At 41.0% G+C, this 21,575-nt stretch overlaps 1 protein-coding gene across 3 annotated transcripts in view; it reads right to left on the reverse strand.

The window, feature by feature from the left end:
• Window positions 1-14,778: 14,778 nt before the first annotated feature.
• The window catches only part of LOC27207406, a 95,940-nt gene continuing 89,143 nt past the window's right edge, over window positions 14,779-21,575 (reverse strand). For all 3 annotated transcript variants that reach the window (XM_016183095.3, XM_044922438.1, XM_016183096.3), the window contains one exon: window positions 14,779-14,931. Coding sequence is in view for 1 of the 3 variants with exons in the window: in XM_016183096.3 (XP_016025992.2) it covers window positions 14,803-14,931 (129 nt within the window). In the remaining 2 variants the exon portion in view is untranslated. The remainder of the gene's footprint in view (window positions 14,932-21,575) is intronic.

Raw genomic sequence — 21,575 nt, forward strand, 5'->3', positions numbered from 1 at the left:
AGTATGCGGGAGCGTAACAAAAAGCGAAAATGGGAGCGAAGAACAAAATGCGCAGTTCGACGCCAAAAACGAGAAAGCGCTTGCGAGCATCATACTGAGCATAAAACCGTCACAAATAAATAATGTGAAACACTGAAATAGATACGTCAAAAGGCCCCGCGAGTTGTATTAATTTGTTTAAACAATTGTTATATTTGAAAATGGGTGCAAATGATAGCATTGAAACTGTAATGAGCGGTTTTTTTTTCTAATTATAGTCGATTTATTGTACTATTTTTACAACTGACGCTTCCGGTGATCGCGCTGCTCCTGCGGCGTTTCTCCTTCGTTGCCCTAAGCTTCCTTAACAATGGACGACGCGCCGGCTCGACCGGGACTAGGATGTTATGGGGCAGGAAGTATTGTCCACGGTCGTGGCTACGCTCGCCCTGGGGCCACCTTTGCCGACCACTGACTCCACTGTCCCTTTCGAACACGCCAAGTCCCAGTCGTTTCCTCCGAAGGACCACCTACCGGTTGGAATGGGTTAAAGATGTTATGGGGCAGGGACCAACTTTACCAACCACTGACTCCACTGACCCTTTCAGACAGACCAGGTCCTTGCTCCTCCACTCCCAGGATCACTCTTCACTTCCACTACTCGTTCTTTACTTCTCACTACCTCCTTCCACGCGCGGTCTGGTTGACTAACACCTAATCCTCCGCCTTCAGACTCCATTCCGACTGCGCAACTGCGAGGCCGCGTCCTGACCGCGCGACTCGCGCCGGTACTATCCTCGACTGCCCCGGGCTGGACTTGCTACGCACCTTTATAGGCTGCAGGGATCCCGTTATTTTCCCTTTTGCGCACGGCCCGCGGTTCTTCAAACATACTACAGAGAGGTAAATCGAATGTCACTTGTTGGTCGTGTGGTCGTCGCGGTCACATTGCGGAAAATTGTAAAGTGAAAGAGAAATCGACTAAGCCAGAAGAAAATAAGTCCGTAAAAAAAACAAATTTCACTGTTTTGCCTGTGGCTACGAATAATTTTTTTTTTTTTTTTTTTTAAACTTATTGCGTTATTTATTGGATCTACTCTTTTTGTGAGACTAACAATAATTATTCAAATCTTATTATATAACTTATATTAATTACAGTATGAAGTAATTGTATTAGTTAGAGACGGCCCTAGGATTTCTTTGCTGGGCTGGAGAATCTTTGCGCTTCAGTCGGCTCTGACTGTAGACTCGAGTAAGCGACTTCGCGAGAGGATTTTCGTGTGCCGCGGCGAGCTTTGCTTGATGCTTACTTTTGTTCAACTGAATTTCCTCATTGACAAGGTTTATGTGGAGGTCTCTATGGATGCTTTCGCTGCGTAGGTACCATGGTGCCCCAGTGATAGTTCGCAGAATCGTGGACTGAGCTCGCTGTATGATTTCAATGTTGGTTTTTGAAGCGTTTCCCCATAGTTCACAGCCGTATGTCCAGATGGGTTTCAGCACGGTATTGTAGAGGAGTACTTTGTATTCCAGACTAAGGGGAGAGTTGTAGTTAATAAGCCAGTGAAGATTGGCTGCTTTGAGCTTCATATGAGTCCTCTTAGATTCTATATGTCGCCGCCAGGTGAGGCGTCTATCTAGGTGAACGCCGAGATATGTTACAACGTCTGCTTGTGGGATAAGTGTATTGTTCAGGGTACAGGGTGGGCAGGTTTGTCTGTTCAGTGTGAAGGTTACATGTCTGCTTTTGGTCTCGTTTATCTTAATGCGCCAGTCCGCAAACCATCTTTCCACTATTTTAAGATGGCAGGCAAGTTGCTCTGTTGCCTTTGCTGGGCATCTAGATCGGCTAAGTATTGCGGTATCGTCAGCAAACGTAGAGGTTGTGAGCTGATAGTTTGTAGGCATGTCTGCTGTGAATAGGGTGTAAAGAACGGGGCCCAGTACACTACCTTGGGGGACTCCAGAATTGATAACGCGGTCGTGTGAAGTCGAACTGTGGTTCTCTCAACCTGGTTGAGAACACTCTTTTAAAGAGATAAGATTCGAACACTTTGTGCGTGTTCTGGGGAAGCAGTTTTGTTATCTTGTACATTAGTCCTTCCAGCCAGACTCGGTCAAATGCTTGTGCAACATCTAAGAATATAGCTGAACGGGTAGGACGGGCCCGATTGTGGCGGGGTGTGAGCGATGTGGGTGGTCTGAGCGCGTATTGATTCTCCGCGTTTGTTAAGGCGGTTCTTTAGTTCCTTGTATACTACACAGCCACGCCAGTTCGCTGTGTGACTTTCACCGCAGTTGCTGCACATTTTAACAGAGATGTCTTCCTTGTTCTTATGGCAGTTCGCTGTGCTATGAGCTTCACTACAGACTACGCAAATAGATTTCAGCGTACAGTACGCCTTAGTGTGGCCATATTCTTGGCAGTTAGTGCACTGCACTGGGCGATTGCGCTTGTGTGGCTCTTCCACTGTGATACGCCGATGCAGTAGGAGCTGTAACTTGTAGATTGGATGAACTTCATTTTTTTTCAGTGTCTGGCGTTCTGGCTCCAACTCGATTTTGAACATTGGTTGTGGTTCCTTATTTTTGTTTAATATGTTCATGACCATTTTCGCACTAAAGTTCTTTTCCTTGAGCGCTTCTACGATTTCAGTGGTCGAAACAGTTGCCTCAATCCCTTTGAGAACAACCTGTAGGCCCCTTGCGCTTTTTAGTTTTAAAGCTACGAATAATGAGCTAGCAAAAGAAATTTGGTGTTTGGATAGTGGTGCAACCGCCCACTTGTGTTGTGCTAGATCGATATTTATAGAATTTTATGAGCATAAAGAAAACATAATGCTAGCTGGAAACAATTCTATTTGTGCGGAAGGTCGTGGTACCGTGCGTTTGTATTGGCGCAAGCGATCTTTTGACTTGATCAACGTGTAGTACGTGAAAGTACTACAGAGCAATTTTATGTCTGTCGCGAATGCCAACAATGTAGCGAAAATAAAGAACAGACACGAAGTTTTATTAAAAGCACAAAAAAAGAAACGGGTTGTATATATTTGAAAACAAAATAAAAAAGTGTTTTGTGTCGTAGCCTATAAGAGCGCAAATGGAAAAATGGCACAATTCGGTCACTTGAACTACACAAGTTTACAAAGGATTGCCATAAATGGCATAGTGTTCGGCCTCGATGCAAACATGAGTTTTCATATAAAAGAACGTGTGTGTGAAACGTGTGCAAAATGTAAGATTTGCGAAAAGCAATAAGCCCTCCATTGGCGGTGCACGATATTTTGCGACGTTTATAGACGATAAAACGCGCTGTGTCTGTGTGTTTCTTAAAGACAAGAGACGAAATACTTGATAAATTGACAACGGCCGGGATTATGTCAGTGAGAAATTTAACAGTTTCTTGGTAAGTATTGGCATAAAACGGCAACCAACTGTTCCTTACACTCCCCAGCAAAATGGTGTGGCGGAGCATGCCAATAGGTGGAGATGGCACGGAGCATGCTAGTTCATGCGTCTGTTGACGAAATGGTTTGGGCACGGGCTCTTAACACGGCTGTCTATCTGCGAAATCGATCTGAGACGAAAACGTTGCCTGCAGTAACGTCGTTCGAGGCGTGGTCGGGCAAGAAGACATCGGTATCTCACCTGAGAGTGTTTGGCGCGAAGGCGATTGTTCTGGATAAAACTCACCGGAAGAAGTTCAAACCAAAAGGTGTTGAATACATGTTGGTCGGATACTCCGAGACGGCGAAGGCGTATCGTTTGCACAGCCTTGAAAAGCAAACGATTATTGATGCTAGACATGTCATATTCCTAAAAGATGACTTGGTAAAACATGGCAGCAAGGGAGCCGCATACGTTGCTGATGTGAACTAGCTGGACTTCAAGACTAGCAAGCGTGTGACGCTGTTGATCTGCAGTTTGATGACTTTGTGGCAGATAAGGTAAATCCTGCTATAGAAGGTGCGACCACTGAAGAGAGTCATGACGATGAAACTAAGGGAGAAGCAGAAGAAACCGACGACAACAATCAAGGAGGCCGTAAGAGAGGCCCAGGGCGTCCTAAAAACCTACATACTGGTCGACCTGGACGGCCACGTAAACAATACAACGTGGTGAATGTCATAGCTGCCGATGACATTCAGGTGCCCAATACAGTCGGCGCAGGCTAAGAAATGGAGAGATTCGGTGCAAAAAGAGATTGATTCGCTGCGTGCCAACAATACATGGCCATTGGAAGAGCAACCTAAAGGTGAAAAGCTGATTGGCTGTAAATGGGTTTTTTCTGTGAAGAGAGATCACTTGGGCAAAATGGAGCGTTTCGAATCCCGGTTGGTCGCAAAGGGTTGCGCTCAACGTTTTGGCATTAATTACGATGAAACGTTTACTGCTGTTGCCAGTTATTCATGAATAAGGTTGGTGATAGCCCTGGCTGTTGAGTACAAGGTGTACATGCATCAGATGGACGTGGCGTCCGCGTACCTGAATAACGAGCTGACAGATGTGGTATATATGAAGCAACCGGAAGGGTTTGTGGATAAGAGCTATCCTGAGCGCGTGTTAAAGTTATACAAGTCATTGTACGGTCTCAAACAAAGCGTCCGTATCTCGAACGAAAAGTTGGACGAGGTGCTTCAACGATTTGGCTTTGTTCCTTGCGTTAGTGAAGCTTGCACTTATACACGAAAGGTTGGAAATAACTTCACTATTATTGTCGTATACGTTGACGACCTAATAGTGGTGAGTTCGAACAAACAAGAACTGAACAACGTGAAGTCGCTTGTATCTGGCGCACTTGATTTCGTCGATGGCGGCGTTCTCAAACATTTTCTGGGTATGGAAATCGAGCGCGATGGTGAGCTTGGCAGTCACCATATTAGCCACAAACAGTTTATTCAGAGTCTTCTCAATGAGTACGGTATGCAGAACTGTAAGGCGAACGCGTTACCATTGGAGGCAGGCTTTCAAGTAAAATGTAATGAAGAAAGCTGCCAACGAGTCAACCAAAAGGCGCATCAGTCATTTATTGGCTCACTGATGTATCTGGCGATGATAAGCCGGCCAGATATCATACATTCCGTAACAAAGCTTGCACAACGGAATGTCGACCCGCACATGAAGTGGGGGCCAAACGAAAATTGGGATATTTGAAGGGCACCACGGCTGAAGTTGCACAACCAAAGCAATGGTCAGCCCATCCATGGTTATGTCGACGCGGACTGGAAGTCCTTTAGTGGCTGGTTTTTCTTCGCTGCAGGTGCTACATTTACTTCGGAATCCAAGAAGCAATCGGTCGTGGCACTGAGTACTACGGAGGCGGTGCTAAAGAAGCGGTGCAACAACCAGAGTGCACTGAGCCTTTCAAATAACTGCAAATTTCATGCGCGTAGTTAGCACATAGATGACCCCTCGTTGCCTTCAGCAGGGCAAGTCACTCGCAGAAGCTTTGTCTCTGGCCAAGACACCGCAGCCGCTAGAGCAAAATCCCAACTCTGCTTCGAAGCGGGCAAACACCACCCTGACGCCTCCGACGGAAACGCCTAAGAGGCAGAAGGTGGAGAAGAGCGGCCACTGACTGCTCCCTTCGATGGCCCAAGTACCTCAAGGGCTGCAAAGGCAACTAAGGTACGCAAGCCATCATATGCGACCGTAACTGGGGCCATTAAGGTTGCGGTCGTACCAGAGGGGTACCCCAAAGTCATCCTCAGCAGTGAGAACCTCTCACAGCTCGAGGACGCACTACTGGAGGAAATAGTCCTCTCCAGTTGGGATTCTCCAATCAAGTTTGGACCCTGAATCCACTTCAGGGTGGGCCACCTGATAGTGGACTGCCGCAACGATGTTTGGAGACATCTCAGTTTGTGGTCTAAAGAAGGCCAAAGCGATCAAATCCGGCACAAGACAGGTCGAGACTCCTCGAAATCCACTAGTCTCCGCGGAGAAGGAGAAGCCCAATAAGCTCTCCGAATCCAGCGAGGATCTGGCGGATGATGAGGATCTTGATGCGACCATCATCGAGATGGGGGATCAGACCCCGGAATCCTCTCAGGAGCTAGGCATGGAACTAGACCTCCTGAGTAAGGAAGAAGCGATGCCGGCGGATGGTTATCTGGGTATCTCCAGATCAGCAACGCCGACGATGGAGCCGATCATTTAATGGTCGGGAGTACGGGGATAGCTCAGGTGAACATCCATCGCGCCAAGGCGGCCTCGGCTGTGCTGGTAAGGATGTTCACCAAACAACATCTTGGGCTAGCCCTGGTACAGGAACCCTGGTATAACCAGGGAATAAAAGGACTGTACGTGAAGAACGCCAAGGTAATTTGGGATCAACGGGCCTCTAGCCCTAAAGCTTGTATCCTGGCATGTATAAGTATTAATTATTATATACTTACAGAATTTCTTACGCGGGACTGTGTACCGACCGTGGTAGAAGATGTGGGAGCAGCCAAGAAGAATGTGGTGGCATCGGTATACTTTGCCGGTGACGAGGCGTGCCCACCGCCCGAAATCACTGCACTGGCAGAATACTGCAAGAGGACACACTAACCCATCATCATCGGATGTGATGCAAATACACATAACGTGATATGGGGCAGCAGAGACGTGAATTAAAGAGGTGAGTCACTCTTAGAATTTATTTTGAATAACAATCTAGAAATCCTAAATTTCGGCAATGTTCCGAAATTTGTTACTAGGGTAAGATCTGAGGTTCTCGACATCACACTTTCCAGCACTTCAGTGGCTTCGGATATAAGCGACTGGCACGTATCACCTGAGGAGTCAGTGTCAGATCACAGGGACGTTTGGTCAAACTTATTCCATTGCTATGAACCTCTTTATTTTTAAAAAGTGGAATTAAATCATTATGATACAGTTATGATACAGTTATGAACAGATTATAGGCATTTCTTTCTGTTGTCATACTCATTTAATATCCCCTCTGTTATACAGTCGGTCGTTTAAACATTCTCTCACATACCACACTTAGCGTTGAAGCCATTATCGACACCATATTATTACAGTGCACACCGCCCAAACTAATACCTAATCAGTATAAAAAAAAGCTTTGTGCTTAATATTTTATTTTATTTTAAATTTATTTGTTTTCCAGCGTTAAAATTAATTGAAATATTTGTCAACCTACAGCGGGGAAGACATCTTGTGGTTTCCATGCATTACATACGCATGCTCAGTGGCTTAAACAGCGACTTATACACTAGTAGGCATAAGTATTTTGACAAATCGCCTGCTTCTCTTTAAACTTGAATGCGCTTGATACCGTTAATAAACACTGCGAAAACGATGAGCTATGCAAATAATGAATATTTAGCACACATGCCAATTTTTATACGGCTTACCCATTGAATTCTCTTTCTACTTACAAGAATGCACGCAGACAAGCAATTTTTGGTTGGCCCAAGTATTTTGACAAGCTCATTAAGTAAATGGTCAAAATTGGTCAAAAATTGTTTCAATTTTATTATTAAAACTTTATTAAAAAAACAAAAAAAAAATTATTAATGACCATGTGTAAAAAGCCTCAGTTAAGTTTCTTTACTTAAAGTTGGATTTATTTAACGTATACAATTAAACTTTGGAATTAAGGTAAAAAACATTGCAAACATGTATTAATAAATTAACCCTTTCACGCCCAAATTTTTCCTCGTGAAATTAAATTTTTTTTTTATCATTAATGTTTTCACATTTATTTTTAGAAAAATGTAGCAACAAATTTTAGTATGCCACGCCCATTAGTTTGGGCGGTAGCGAAAGTTGCTTGTGAGCAACGTTGGGCAGTATTGGTTGTAAGCATTGTTTTTTTTTTTTATAATTCAAAGATTATGAAATATTTTTTTTTATAATCACAATTTAAGTGTGGTATGACAAAAAACAGTTTTTATTGTTATTGCAGCACAGATGGACTTTGCATTTAAGGCATTTGGTCATTGGTGTTGCAGTTTTGCGATTTTTAAGTACAGTACCTGTTGCAAAGATTCCTATTTCCTTCAACGAAATCAGAAGGGTTACAGACGTAAACCAATTATCAAAATATAGTTCAAAATTTTTGTCTTTGGGAAGACTTTTTGCCAAATATAAGACAACATCAGAAGATATTCCCAAGCCATAAGAAGGACAAGTGCCTTCGCCAACATATAGCGTAAAAAAAGTCTATTAGCTTTCAAAGCGAACGGTCGTGCTGTTTTTTTTTTTTTTTGCGCCCCGATTTTTATTTTGTGTTTGTCAAACCAGCCGTGGTTTTTAATAATCTTCTTCAATTATCATATATTTAAACATAATTATTAAAGATCCGTTCGCTTCGCGTGTGATTCTTTTGTGATTTGTGCAGTAGTTTAAACAAATATACAAAGTATTTTGCATTTTTCGTCTTTGTGTTTTGTTTACTCTCCCTTTTTGTTCGTTGTTCGCAGTGGTGTTTGGTGTTGTTTTTTGCATGCACATAAACTGCACTTTTCGCTCTCACTCTCTCTCTCTCTCCTTCGCTCTCCCACACAAAATCTAAATTTCTCAGCGTGCAGACTGCTCTCGTGCGGTTCTTTTAACAGCTGGCTTGAAAGTTTTGGTTTTGTGTTTTCGTGCACGCACGTCTGATTTCAGTTAAACATGGAAACCGTAAATGTTGTCTGCTTTTATAAAAATTGTTGCCAGGTTATAAAACCTGAGCAGCCAAAAATGACTTGTTGGCTATGTGATAGAATGGTGCATACTAAGTGCGCTGGTTTTAATGGCCGTACAAGTGATGTCCTAGCAAAGGGTAAAAATCTAAATTACTGTTGTGATGCTTGCCTTGTGGTTGCGAACGAGATGAAATCGTTTATGCGCCAAACTAAAGGTGGCTTGAAAGAACTGATCAACAGTTTTGGCGTAGCTAGAGATAGTTTTCGTCGAGCCGATGATCTTCTTTCCGCGCTTAATGCACAGTTTAATGGCCTTAAGCTATTAGATGATTCTCCAAAGCGCAAAAAAGCTGCTGGTGGTAGGCTGCCTAAGGCTTCTCAACCAATGATTCCACCTGTCTCGCTTAGTTTACCACCACAAGGGAATATTGGGTCCGGACTACCGGCACAAAACCCCTCGCGGTGGTTCCACTAAAGAAACAAATTTTCGTTTCTCGGCTTTCCCCTGATCAAACATCGTCGGATGTATTGTCTTATATACAAGACAAAACAAAAGCCGATAATATAAAAGTGGAAAAATTTAACTTCTCTTACGCTAGGGACATATCATCTTTCAAGATAACTGTCCCAAACGAGCTCTTTTCGACCATATGTTCGGGTGATTTTTGGCCGGATAGTATGGTGGTAAAAGAGTTTGAAGCTAAGATCAAAAATAGGAAAATGGGGGCCGTGGGAATTAAACTTCCCTCATTTGGTCAGACCACTGCACCATCCGCCTCTTCATCTTCTTCCTCTACAAAAAACAAACAACGAATATTACTATCTCCTATCAAAATATTAGAGGCTTGCGTAGCAAATTAATCAAATTGTATTGTGATAGTCTTTCATTTGCATCCCATATTATAGTGCTCACAGAGACTTGGTTAAAGACGGAGATACTTAACTCCGAAGTCTTCCCAGGTATGTACACTATATATAGGTTTGACCGTCCCTCCAGACGGGGAGGTGGAGTCTTAATTGCGGTTAGATCTACCCCGCGTCGGAGGAGTTACTTTTGGACGATTCCCGTAACTCGGAATTCTTATGTGTAAAGCTGTCTTTTTCCGACAGATCAGTTTATATTACGTGCTCCTATATTCCGCCATCTTCTGAATTCCCAGAATATCAGAATCATCTGTCCGCTATCCAGTCCATCTTGAATAAACTGTCTGACAGGGACCAATTGGTAGTTCTAGGTGATTTTAATATACCTGGCACAATTTGGTCCCCAGAAAAACAATCGAATATCCTTCTCTTTTTAGCACAACATGACTTTATTGACGGCTTGCTCGACTTATCGCTGTCGCAAGTTAATTATATTCAAAATTCTCTTGGTCGATTTTTGGATCTATGTTTTGTAACAAGTCCTGAAAGTGTGTTTCTGGGTAGTACCTCTTACTCAACCTGAAGATCCATATCATCCTACTTTCGAGGTGGCAATCGACATAGGTACGGTATTAAAAGTAAATTCAGAGAAGTCAACAAAGCGAATTCCCTGTTTTCGCAAGGCAAATTTTCGGAGGCTTAACAATTTTGTAGCTGGCTTTAACTGGTCCGATCTTTACTCCTGCAACATAATGGCGGATGCGATTAATATGTTTTATACTGCAATTAAATCATTTTTTGACTCTTGTGTTCCGATGTACTATCCGTCAATCTCTAAACCTCCTTGGTTTAATAAAGAGTTGACACACTCCCACACTGTAAAACACCACGGTTACATCGGATCAGGCAATAGCCGATCTATTCGCCAAGTTTTTTCAAACAACATATTCAACTTTACCTCATTCCGAACAGCCATACTCTTATGCGGTATCTAAGTCGAATCTAATATTTTGCCTCACTATAAACGAAAGCTCACTGCTTAACGATCTTCAGCGTGTTAAACCGGTCTATTCGCCAGGTCCCGATGGAATCCCTGGCTGTGTGCTCAGATTCTGTGCGGAAGCCTTGTGCACGCCTCTACTGAAACTGTTTACCTTATCTTTGGAATCTTCACAATTCCCTCATATATGGAAGGAGTCCCTTGTGATTCCTCCTCACAAAAAAGGTAGCAAACTGGATGCAAGCAATTACAGAGGAATCTCTAAATTGTCGGCTATCACAAAACTTTTCGAAAATGTTATCACTCCTCATTTGCAGCACCTTTGTAGATCAATCATATCACCGTGTCAACACGGTTTTATGAAACGCAGACCTACAACCACTAACCTCTTGGAGCTAACTTCTTTCGTAATACAGGGTTTCAAAAATAATCTTCAAATAGATGTCATCTACACTGATTTAAGTAAAGCATTTGACTCTGTTTATCATAACCTTCTAATAAGAAAACTTGATCTTATAGGTTTCCCTGTTGATCTTCTAAATTGGATTTCAAGCTATCTGAATGGTAGGACACAACAAGTCCTCTTTAAAAATTCTTTATCTTCTATTCTCCGAGTCACATCCGGTGTCCCACAAGGGAGCCATCTTGGTCCGCTTCTTTTTATTCATTATTCATTAACGACCTCCCCTTAATAATAAAACATTCACGTGTACTGATGTACGCAGACGATGTTAAATTATGCCTCCAGTACAAGGACACTTCGTGCCATTTCGACTTACAATCCGATCTAGACCGATTTCAAATATGGTGCCGTGATAACATATTAGACTTAAATGGCTCCAAGTGTAAAGTTATGACCTTTTGTCGTGCCAACCCAATACGCACGACTTACACTCTAAGTGGGTGCTCTTTGGACAGAATAACACGAGTTGATGATCTTGGTGTTCTTCTGGACCCAAAACTAAAATTTTCTGACCATATTTCGTCTATTGTCAATAAGGCCAGGGTGCTTGGTTTTATAAAAAGGTGGTCTAAGGAATTTGATGACCCTTACTTGACTAAAACCTTATTTATTTCGTTAGTCCGTCCGATTCTCGAGTACGGATCACCTGTTTGGAGTCCACAATACGCAGTCCACTCGGACCGCATTAAATCGGTTCAAAAAAACTTCTTACTTTTTGCCTTGCGGCGCCTAAATTGGGATGCAAACCGAATATTACCTCCTTATTCCAGTAGACTACTTTTAATTTATTTACCGTCCCTAGCTAACCGTAGAACTATGCTTGGAACAGTCTTTATTTGTAAGCTTATTCGTTGAGAGAGTCCCGACTTGATTAGTCGGCTTAACTTCTCGGTTCCAAGTAGATTCACTAGAAACTATATACCCCTTATCTTAAATCATTGTATATCTAACTATGAGTTGCATGACCCTTACAGAGTTTTATGTTCTGACTATAATAGACTTTATCTGTAATCTTGACTCTCTACCGCTCTTAAAGCAATCGATTTTAACTTTTCTATTACATATTTAGATCCTACTAACACTAATATTTAAGATAGTTATTTTACATTATATTCATTTCCTCGTCCCTGTTCTCTTTTTTATATCGCGTCTATATCTTCTCGCGAATCAAGCCGTACGATACACGGCAGCGCCCTTTGGTCGGTTGGGCGGGAGGTGTGGCCGTGGGACCCGTGCGTTAAAAAAAAAAATAAATAAAAAAAAAATAATAAACTAATCCAGATATTCCAGCCCGCGTAAACATTTTAAGGCCCCATTTATGAGGTATAGCTGGATTATATTGCTTAAACGTGGATCCACCTGCAAAAAAAAAGCAATAATAATAATAAATCTTGACTCTTGTAATCTTGACTCTCTACCGCTCTTAAAGCAATCGATTTTAACTTTTCTATTACATATTTAGATCCTACTAACACTAATATTTAAGATAGTTATTTTACATTATATTCATTTCCTCGTCCCTGTTCTCTTTTTTATATCGCGTCTATATCTTCTCGCGAATCGAGCCGTACGATACACGGCAGCGCCCTTCGGTCGGTTGGGCGGGAGGTGTGGCCGTGGGACCCGTGCGTTAAAAAAAAAAATAAATAAAAAAAAAATAATAAACTAATCCAGATATTCCAGCCCGCGTAAACATTTTAAGGCCCCATTTATGAGGTATAGCTGGATTATATTGCTTAAACGTGGATCCACCTGCAAAAAAAAAGCAATAATAATAATAAAAATAAAGCCAATGCTTTTCCTGAGGTAGTTTTCCAAAATTTTCTTTGAGAATTCTGATCAAAGGGCGGATCTTATTTATCATAGTTGGAATCTCCTTTTTTTAATTGTTTGGCGTTGTCGTTGAAATGTAAGAATTTTTTTATTTTTTGAAATCTCCCACGCGGCATTGAATCAGTTATTGCGGTAAGCTTTAAATCCTTTGACCATTCCATTCTGAGTTGCGGTAGTTTTAAAACACCCAAGTAGAATAAAATGCTAATGTAGCGTTTGATTTCCTCATCAGTACATTTAAGTTCAATACCGTGCTCCTGAAAAACTATATATATCAGTTTGCCATGCCATTAAATGAATTAGCTGAGTATCAAAAAATGTGTAGAAGAACTCCACTGACGTCTTTATCTCCCCGACATCAAAAGTTTTGTCATCTTCCCAAATACTCTCTGGAGCTACAAACGGCCTTGTTCTCCACTTTAGCGTCTTTGGATCAATTTTTTCCAAGCAACTGTCAACAACAACGCAAGAGTCAGGTTCAAATCCTTCAATCACTGTATTTTCCAGAAGGTCAATTTCGATACTTTCTCCCCTTTCCAGAATTCCTTCTAAATTCTTCTCCAGTACCGTAGAAATGTCTTTCATCTCATCACCACTTTCTTCGTCAGTAGAAACAACCCAATCAAAGTTTAAAGCCCGTTCAATTCAATACCTAAATACAAACAAAAATTATTACCACGAATGCCCAAGGTTGCTCGCAAGCAACTTATCAACATTGAAAATTATTTACGTACTTATTGTTCACTGTTAACTAAGTTTAACTATATCACTGTCTAGTTAACTATTTGCTAAATAATTATTTGTTTATACTTTAGGTTCTTTTTAAAGTATTATAAAAGTTAATTACTAATTTCAAAAGTTCCACCGAATATAGAAACAATAATTATTGTGATGCGCGTGCTGTTTATTGCAAATATTTTCTGCAACTAATCTGCTAATGCGTTTTTTGCTTTTCATATTTAGAGTAGACGCATAAAGCATAAAGATTAAGCAGATAAAAACAAAAGGCGCGCTTACAGTTAGCTCTAAAAACATAGAAATTGATCACAATTAAGGGTAAGGGTTAAAAAGTTTGAAAAACATAATGATTTAAAAAACTTAAAAAGAACAGGATCTACGTAGAAAAAACTTTCCCTGACAAAAAAATCCTTATACGGGAATTTAAAAAAAATCCTATTCCAAAACCACAAGCCATTGCAACTCAGTGGAATCTGACTGACGGCCTTCCGAAAAGTGAACGTAAGGCGATCAGTGAACGCACAGTCTGGAAACTTTTAAAGAAACAGGACATGAATACACATATATTGCTAAGGATGTGACGGACATATTAAAAATTAACAAGCTTAACAGGTTTCGATTTGCAAAGGAACACAAGCCAAAGTCGTTCAGGAAAAGTATTTTACGGACAGATCTAAAATTTTACGAGTATAACCCGTAAAATTTTTTTTTTTGAGATTGCCAACTCTGAAAAGGTTAAAAATACGTCCCGTCTGTCAAAAATTGAGCCATTGTCAAAATAAAATGAGCTTGTCAAAATAATGCCAATAAAAAAATAATAATATTATGCCACAACAAAAAAATCATCAAATTTCATTAAATTGCTTGTATGTTTTTAAGTTTCTAAAAATAATCATTATTATCATATCAAGCCATTTTAAAGTTTTACTGTTTAAATGCTTAACGTTTATTTTGTCAAAATATTTATGCCAACTAGTGTATATGTACCTCAGCACTATATTATTATTTCGAGTTTGTATAGCATAGATCATTTCCAATCCTTACATTCCTTCATACTACATATTACAGCGCAACTTATTAAAATTATACAGAAATGCTTTTATATTGACATTTTGACTAATTATTAAAATTAAAACTCTTAATGCTCAACGACTTGACCTTGCAGCAGGCTCGTTTCCATTCCTTGATGTCCGGATCTAGATCTCTTTTAACGGAACAATATATCGTATAACAAAAAATATATAAGCATGATTGATTAATACGTTTCAAATTAGAACAAAACTTTATTTTTCTTTAATTTTGTATTTCTTGGTATTCTGACAGCAACATTCTCCAGGGATTAATGAAATAATAAGAAATTTTCGGCAAGACAAAGGCCCATGTGTTTCGCAAGCTGGAGATGTATGGTGGGTCTGTAAGAAATTAGTACTGTCAGAAATATGATAAAAGAAAATAAATATATAATAAACAAGAGAGAATGCAATACTACTCAGATAGTCTGAATGCGAACGCAATGTTTTATCACATTTCTGGGATATCGATAGATACTGGGAAAAAAAATGAGAATAAAATTAAAAACTGTTTAATAGTGTGGGCGTGACCTGTTTGGCGGCTTTAGGGGGTTAGAGTGGGCGTGGCACGAAGTTTTTTGACATATAAATAGGAATTTACAAGACTAATAAAATTATAAAAATATATCCAAAACATTTTCAAAAATGTGTACGCAGCGCCTTTGGGCAGTTTTAGGGCGTTGGAGTGGGCGTGGCAAAAAGTTTTTTTGCAAATCGATAGAAATTTACAAGACTAATACGAAAAAATATCAGCCAATTTTTCAATATTGAAATACTAAAATATTATGTATGTTAATTTGGCAACAACTATATACTGAAAGTTGGTCACACTGATCTGAATAAGTTCCTTTTGTTTTTCTGGAAACCTCCTTCTTCTTGTGTTAACTTCCAAACGACTCACAACGGTGTCATGCTTATGTCAAATAAAACAGTTATTAAACTTCAACTAAATCGCCTCGCGTTTTACTCCACCATTTCAAATAGGTTATGGGCTCAGGAGTAGTATATAATTAGCTTGAACATTTTTTATAAACATGAGCTGACAAGGGCTGTGTGCGATTGACAAACTGGACGTCGAAAATTACGCAGTATGGTCGGTGCAAATAAAGAGTGTATTGGTGCACTCGGGTATGTGGTCGTTGGTGTGCGGAAGACGCGTGAAGCAGGAGGGTGATACAGCTGAGCAAGGAGCCCAATTCGACGAACTAGACGAAAAAGCACTAGCAACAATATTGCTGTGCGTGAAGGCTTCAGAAATTAATTTGATTAAAAACTGCGCTAGTTCTAAAGAAGCTTGGGACAAGCTTGCAGCTGTGTACAAGCCTCGTGGACCCGCCAGGAAAATTACCTTGTTCAGGAAAATACTCCGGTTGAGTTTGTCGGAAAGTGCGTGCGTACAAAATTACATAAATGATTTTGTGGATATCGTCGAAAGACGATATGGACATTGATATGGACATTTCTGAAGATATTCTTACTATTTTGATGCTGTCGGGACTCGGTAAGAAATTCGAAAATTTCGTGGTATAGATTGAAACGCGCGAACAGTTACCGACTCTCTCTGATTTAAAAGTAAAAATTATAGAAGAGGGAGAGAGACAAAGAGTGAGTTCGGACGAAACGGAACTTTGTGTGCAGCAAGCGTTTGTGTCGCGTCCCAGTAGAAAGGGAGACAAGAAAAATAGATCGGCGCAAAAGAACAGTGATGCAAAGAAGAATAAAAAATGCCTTCGATGTGGTCGCGAGGGTCACTTTATTGCGCAGTGCAAAGTGAAAGACAAAAATGATGAAATAGAAACATCTGCAAAAGAGAAGTCGTTTACTATGCTTGGAAGTGTAAATAAAAATGACGTTTTAACGAAATCGATGTGGTGCTTGGACAGTAGTTGCTCCACTGTAGTAGTTGCTCACATGTGTTGTGAAAGGTCGTGGTTCGCGGACATTAAAGAGCATAAAGAGAAAATATTACTTGCAGGAGAAAACTATATATTTTCGGATGGCGTTGGTACGGTGGCCGTTATGGCCACCGAAACCGAATGGTTTCGTTAATTTGAAAAATGTGCTTTACGTAAAAAGCTTGCAAAGTAATTTAATATCGGTAGCGAAAGCCGTTGAAAAAGGGTATAAAGTGATTTTTCACAAGCAAAGTACGTATATAAAGGACGGTCGAAATGAAGAAGTGTTACAGGCAAGAAAAGCTGGAAATCTTTTTGTTGTTGATACTTCGAACAATCGGTGCATGTACTTGTGTGCAAATGATGAATTGTGGAAGTGGCATTATCGTTATGGTCATTTGAACATGGCGAGCCTAAAAAAGATGGCAAGTGACAATATGGTCATTGGCTTAAAGTCAATCAAAAATGTTGTGGACATAGACCGAATTGCATGTGAAACCTGTGCTAAAGGTAAAATCTGTGTGAAACCATTCCCAAAAATGGCAGAAAATCGTGCGGACAAAGTGCTAGGGCTAGTGCATTCGGACATTTTCGGGCCAATGAACAAAGTATCTGCCGGTGGAGCAAGATATTTCGTAACATTTATTGATGACTATTCGCGTTATATGTTCGTATATTTTTTGAAGACCCGTGATGAATTGCTTCCCACGTCTAAAAACTTTGTCGCGTTTGCAGAAAAACAGACCGGTGAAAAACTTAAAGCAATTCGCAGCGATAACGGTCGCGAATATATAAGCCACGAGTTTCAGAAGTTCCTATCTGAAAACGGTATCAAGCGGCAATTGACAGTACCGTACACTCCGCAGCAAAACGGGGTTGCTGAGCGCGCTAACCGGACGCTTGTGGAAATGGCAAGGAGCATGATTATACATTCAGGAGTGAAGGAAGGCAATGGAAGCGAGCACGTATCATCATGATACCTAAAGCCGGAAAGCCGCCAACGCAGATCGATGCATATCGCCCAATCAGCCTGCTATCAACATTCTCTAAGATTTTTGAGAGAATACTCTTAGCCCGCCTGATGGAACTGCCGCAAGTAGTGAACCACATACCTCCACACCAATTTGGTTTCAGGAAGTCCCACGGCTGCCCTGAACAAATACATCGACTGGTAAACCAGGTGACGCATGGCTTCGAGCACAAACTCTACACGGTCGGCGTCTTTCTAGACGTGAAGCAAGCGTTTGACAAGGTGTGGCATGAGGGCTTTCTATACAAGATGAAAGCTCTCCTTCCTGCTCCCTACTATGCCATCCTGAGATCGTTCATCTCTAATCGGACGTTCGACGTTGCAGTGCGTGATGCTCGATCCAGCCTGGAAGAGATTCACGCAGGAGTTCCACAGGGAAGTGTTCTTGGGCCCTTCCTATACACCCTGTACACTGCTGACATGCCATCTCCCGCAAACAACGCCGAAGTCCCCCCGGCTCAGCTGCTACTGGCCACTTACGCCGATGACACTGCCATGCTGGCGTCTCATCCTTCACTGCAAACTGCCTCCAACGCAGTCCAGGAATGGCTGCACGCAATCGAAAAATGGACTGCCAAATGGAATGGCCATTAACTCCTCAAAGTCAGCCTGTGTAACTTTTTCCCTGCGACCCGGAACCTGCACAGATCTGACCTTCGATGGAAGCCCTATCACCAATGCTAGATCGCACTGCTACCTAGGAGTTCATCTAGATCGGAGACTGACCTGGAGGGCCCACATCACGTCGGTCAAATCTAAATCACTGGCGAAGCTAAAAAAGCTCGACTGGCTCTTCCACTCCAGCAAACTTCAAATGAGCTCTAAGGCTCTTTTAATCAAAGCCATTCTCGCTCCAACGTGGAGTTATGCCATCCAGGTGTGGGGAACTGCCGCCAAATCCCAGTTTAATAGGCTCCGTGTGGTCCAGTCGAGAGCTGCACGTCACGCATCTGGGCTCCCCTCGTAAGTGACGAACATGGTCATCGAAAGAGATCTGAAAGTTACTCTTCTTGGGGATCAGATTAATTTCCATAGCAGCCGTTATGCCGACAGGCTTATGGCCCACCCGAACCGACTAGCAACTATCCTAGCTGATCCCATCTCCCTCCGAAGACTGAAGAGGGTACACCCCAGCGATCTCTTTACCCGGAGGATAATATAACATATTACATTTTAAGTAATTGATAACTAGACTAGATTTTTCTTTCTTTTGTACTTTATAATTAAGATACCACTTGGTCTCATTTATCTTTATCACACATTAGGTTAAGTTCAGAGGAATTACTGAACGATTCCTTTTGAAACCTTAATAAATAGAATTAGTTAAACTTGAAAAAAAAAAGGAGTGAATGAGTCCCTGTGGGGAGAGGCCGTTAGGACTGCAGCATATCTACGCAACAGATCGGAGACAAGCTCGTTGAAGAGCCAAACACCATTCGAACTGTGGACAGGTAAAAAGCCTTCGATATCGCATTTAAGAATCTTTGGATGCAAAGCGATTGCATTGAATAAGAAACATGCAGGAAAGTTCAAGCCAAAAAAAAATTGGAGTTGATTGTTCGCAGATTTTGGCAGTGGACAACAACAAAGAAGATGCTGAGGTGCTCGAGGAAGAGCAAATTGACAGCGAGATTAATGAAGCCGATAGTTCTGATTTTTACGTGATTGCGAAGAGCGATGATACCGAAGAACGGGAAATTCATGGTCCTGGTCGTCCTAAGAAGATAAAAACTGGAAAGCCCGGGCGTCCACGAAAACAATACAACTTTTTGAACACGATGAAGGTTCAAGATGTCAAGGTACCTGTTACGTTTGCTGAAGCGACGCGGTCTGAAATGAGTCAAGAGTGGGTAGCATCAATTCAGAAGGAGATTGACGCCCTCGAAGCTAATCAGACATGGGAGCTACAGGACTTACCACAAGGTAAGAAAGCCATCGGTAGTAAGTGGGTTTTTGGCATGAAAGGAGATAAGGATGGCAATGTGATGCGATTTAAATCGAGGTTGGTGGCTAAAGGATGTGCTTAACAATATGGTATCGACTTTTTTGAAACGTTTTCACCAGTTGTCAGATATTCGTCGGTGAGACTTATTATATCTCTGGCTGTTGAGCATAACTTATTTCTACATCAGATGGATTTATCGACAGCTTACTTAAATAGCGAATTGAGCGAAGAAGTCTATATGAAGCAACCCTATGGATTTGATAATAAACATTATGGAAATATTTTGAGACTAAAGAAGTCACTTTACGGACTAAAACAGAGCGGTAGAGAGTGGAACGCCAAGCTAAATGAAGTCTTGCAAAAACTGCATTTTGTTCCCTGTGCCAGCGAGCCGTGAGTGTACACACGCAATGAGAAGGACAATATTAATATAATTGCAGTATATGTCGACGATCTTATTGCAAGCTCATGTAAAGATGATTTGATTGGTATAAAAGAGTCAATTGCCAAAGAGTTTAAAGTAGTAGATAGCGGACAGCTTAGTCATTTCTTGGGCATCGAAGTTGAGCGATAAGGTGAAACTGGAGCCATATCCATAGGTCACAAGACATATATCGAGAGTATGCTACACACCTGGGGCATGATAGATTGCAAATCGGTAGCAACGCCTTTGGAGGCAAATTTCCAAGTTAAGTGTAATGATCGTAACTGCAAGCCTATTAACGAAAAGGACTACCAGTCACTTATAGGATCACTAATGTATTTGGCAATTACAACCAGGCCATATATAATGCATTCAGTTGCAAAACTGGCTTAAAGAAATGTGAACCCACATAAGGAGCATGAAGTCGCTGTCAAGCGTATACTAAGCTATTTGAAGGGCACCTCAAACTTAAAGCTTCATTATCACGCAACAGGTAAACCGATTCATGGCTACGTCGTCGCAGATTGGGCAAATGACACATCGGATCGTAAATCCTACAGTGGATATGTCTTCATAAACGCAGCTGGTCCAATATCCTGAGAGTCGAAGAAGTAAAGTCTGGTGGCATTATCCAGCACGGAGGCCGAATATGTTGCATTGTCCATTGCATTGAGAAGCAGTATTTATAAAAAAGTTTCTGAAGGAAATTGGTTTTTTGATAGATCACTCAATTTTAATTTTTTGCTATAATCAGAGTGCTTTATGTTTAGCTCAGAATACAGTATTACATAATAGAAGTAAGCATATCGACATAAAGTACCACTATGTTATGGAACTTTATTCCAAAAAGGAAATTGATGTAAAATATATATGTACAAACGACATGTTATCAGATATTTTAACAAAAAACCTACAGAAAAACAAGCACTTAACTGAAATTAATTGTTTCTGAATATGTTGTTGAGAAGGAGTATTGAAATACTAAAATATTATGTATGTTAATTTGGCAACAACTATATACTGAAAGTTGGTCACACTGATCTAAATAAGTTCTTTTTGTTTTTCTGGAAACTTCCTTCTTCTTGTGTTAACTTCCAAACGAATCACAACGATGTCACGCTTATGTCAAATAAAACAGTTATTAAACTTTAAGTAAATCGCCTCGCGTTTTACTCCACCATTTCAAATATTCAAAAATGTGGGCGTTGCAGTTTTGTGCGGTTTGTGTGCCTTAGAGCTTGGCAACATTGGTCAACAAACTTGCGCTGCGTCTGTCTTTAGAATCCGTATGCTGAATCTCAACTAGTTCTAACTTTTCCGGGGATCTCGACGATCATATGGACAGACGGACAGTCGGACAGACGGACATGGCTAGATCGACTTGGCTATTGATCCTGATCAAGAAGATATATACTTTATATAGTAGGAAACGCTTCCCTCAGCCTGTTACATAGGGAATTAAGATCTATAAATGTATTACACTAGTGGGCATAAGTACTTAGACACCATTAGCTTGCGACTGCCGGTCTATGCATTTCATAGAACAGTCAAATAAATAAGTAAACTATTGATGATAAAACAAAGAGTGTAATTACAATTACCTTCTGCTAATAAGAAAGCTAGACAGACAAAGATTTGGGCGGTGGCAAAAGTATTTAGACATCACATTTAATTAGTTCGCATTTATCTGTT

This window comes from Drosophila simulans, chromosome 2R, assembly GCF_016746395.2.
Source record: "Drosophila simulans strain w501 chromosome 2R, Prin_Dsim_3.1, whole genome shotgun sequence".
In the NCBI taxonomy this organism is placed as follows: Eukaryota; Metazoa; Arthropoda; class Insecta; order Diptera; family Drosophilidae; genus Drosophila; species Drosophila simulans.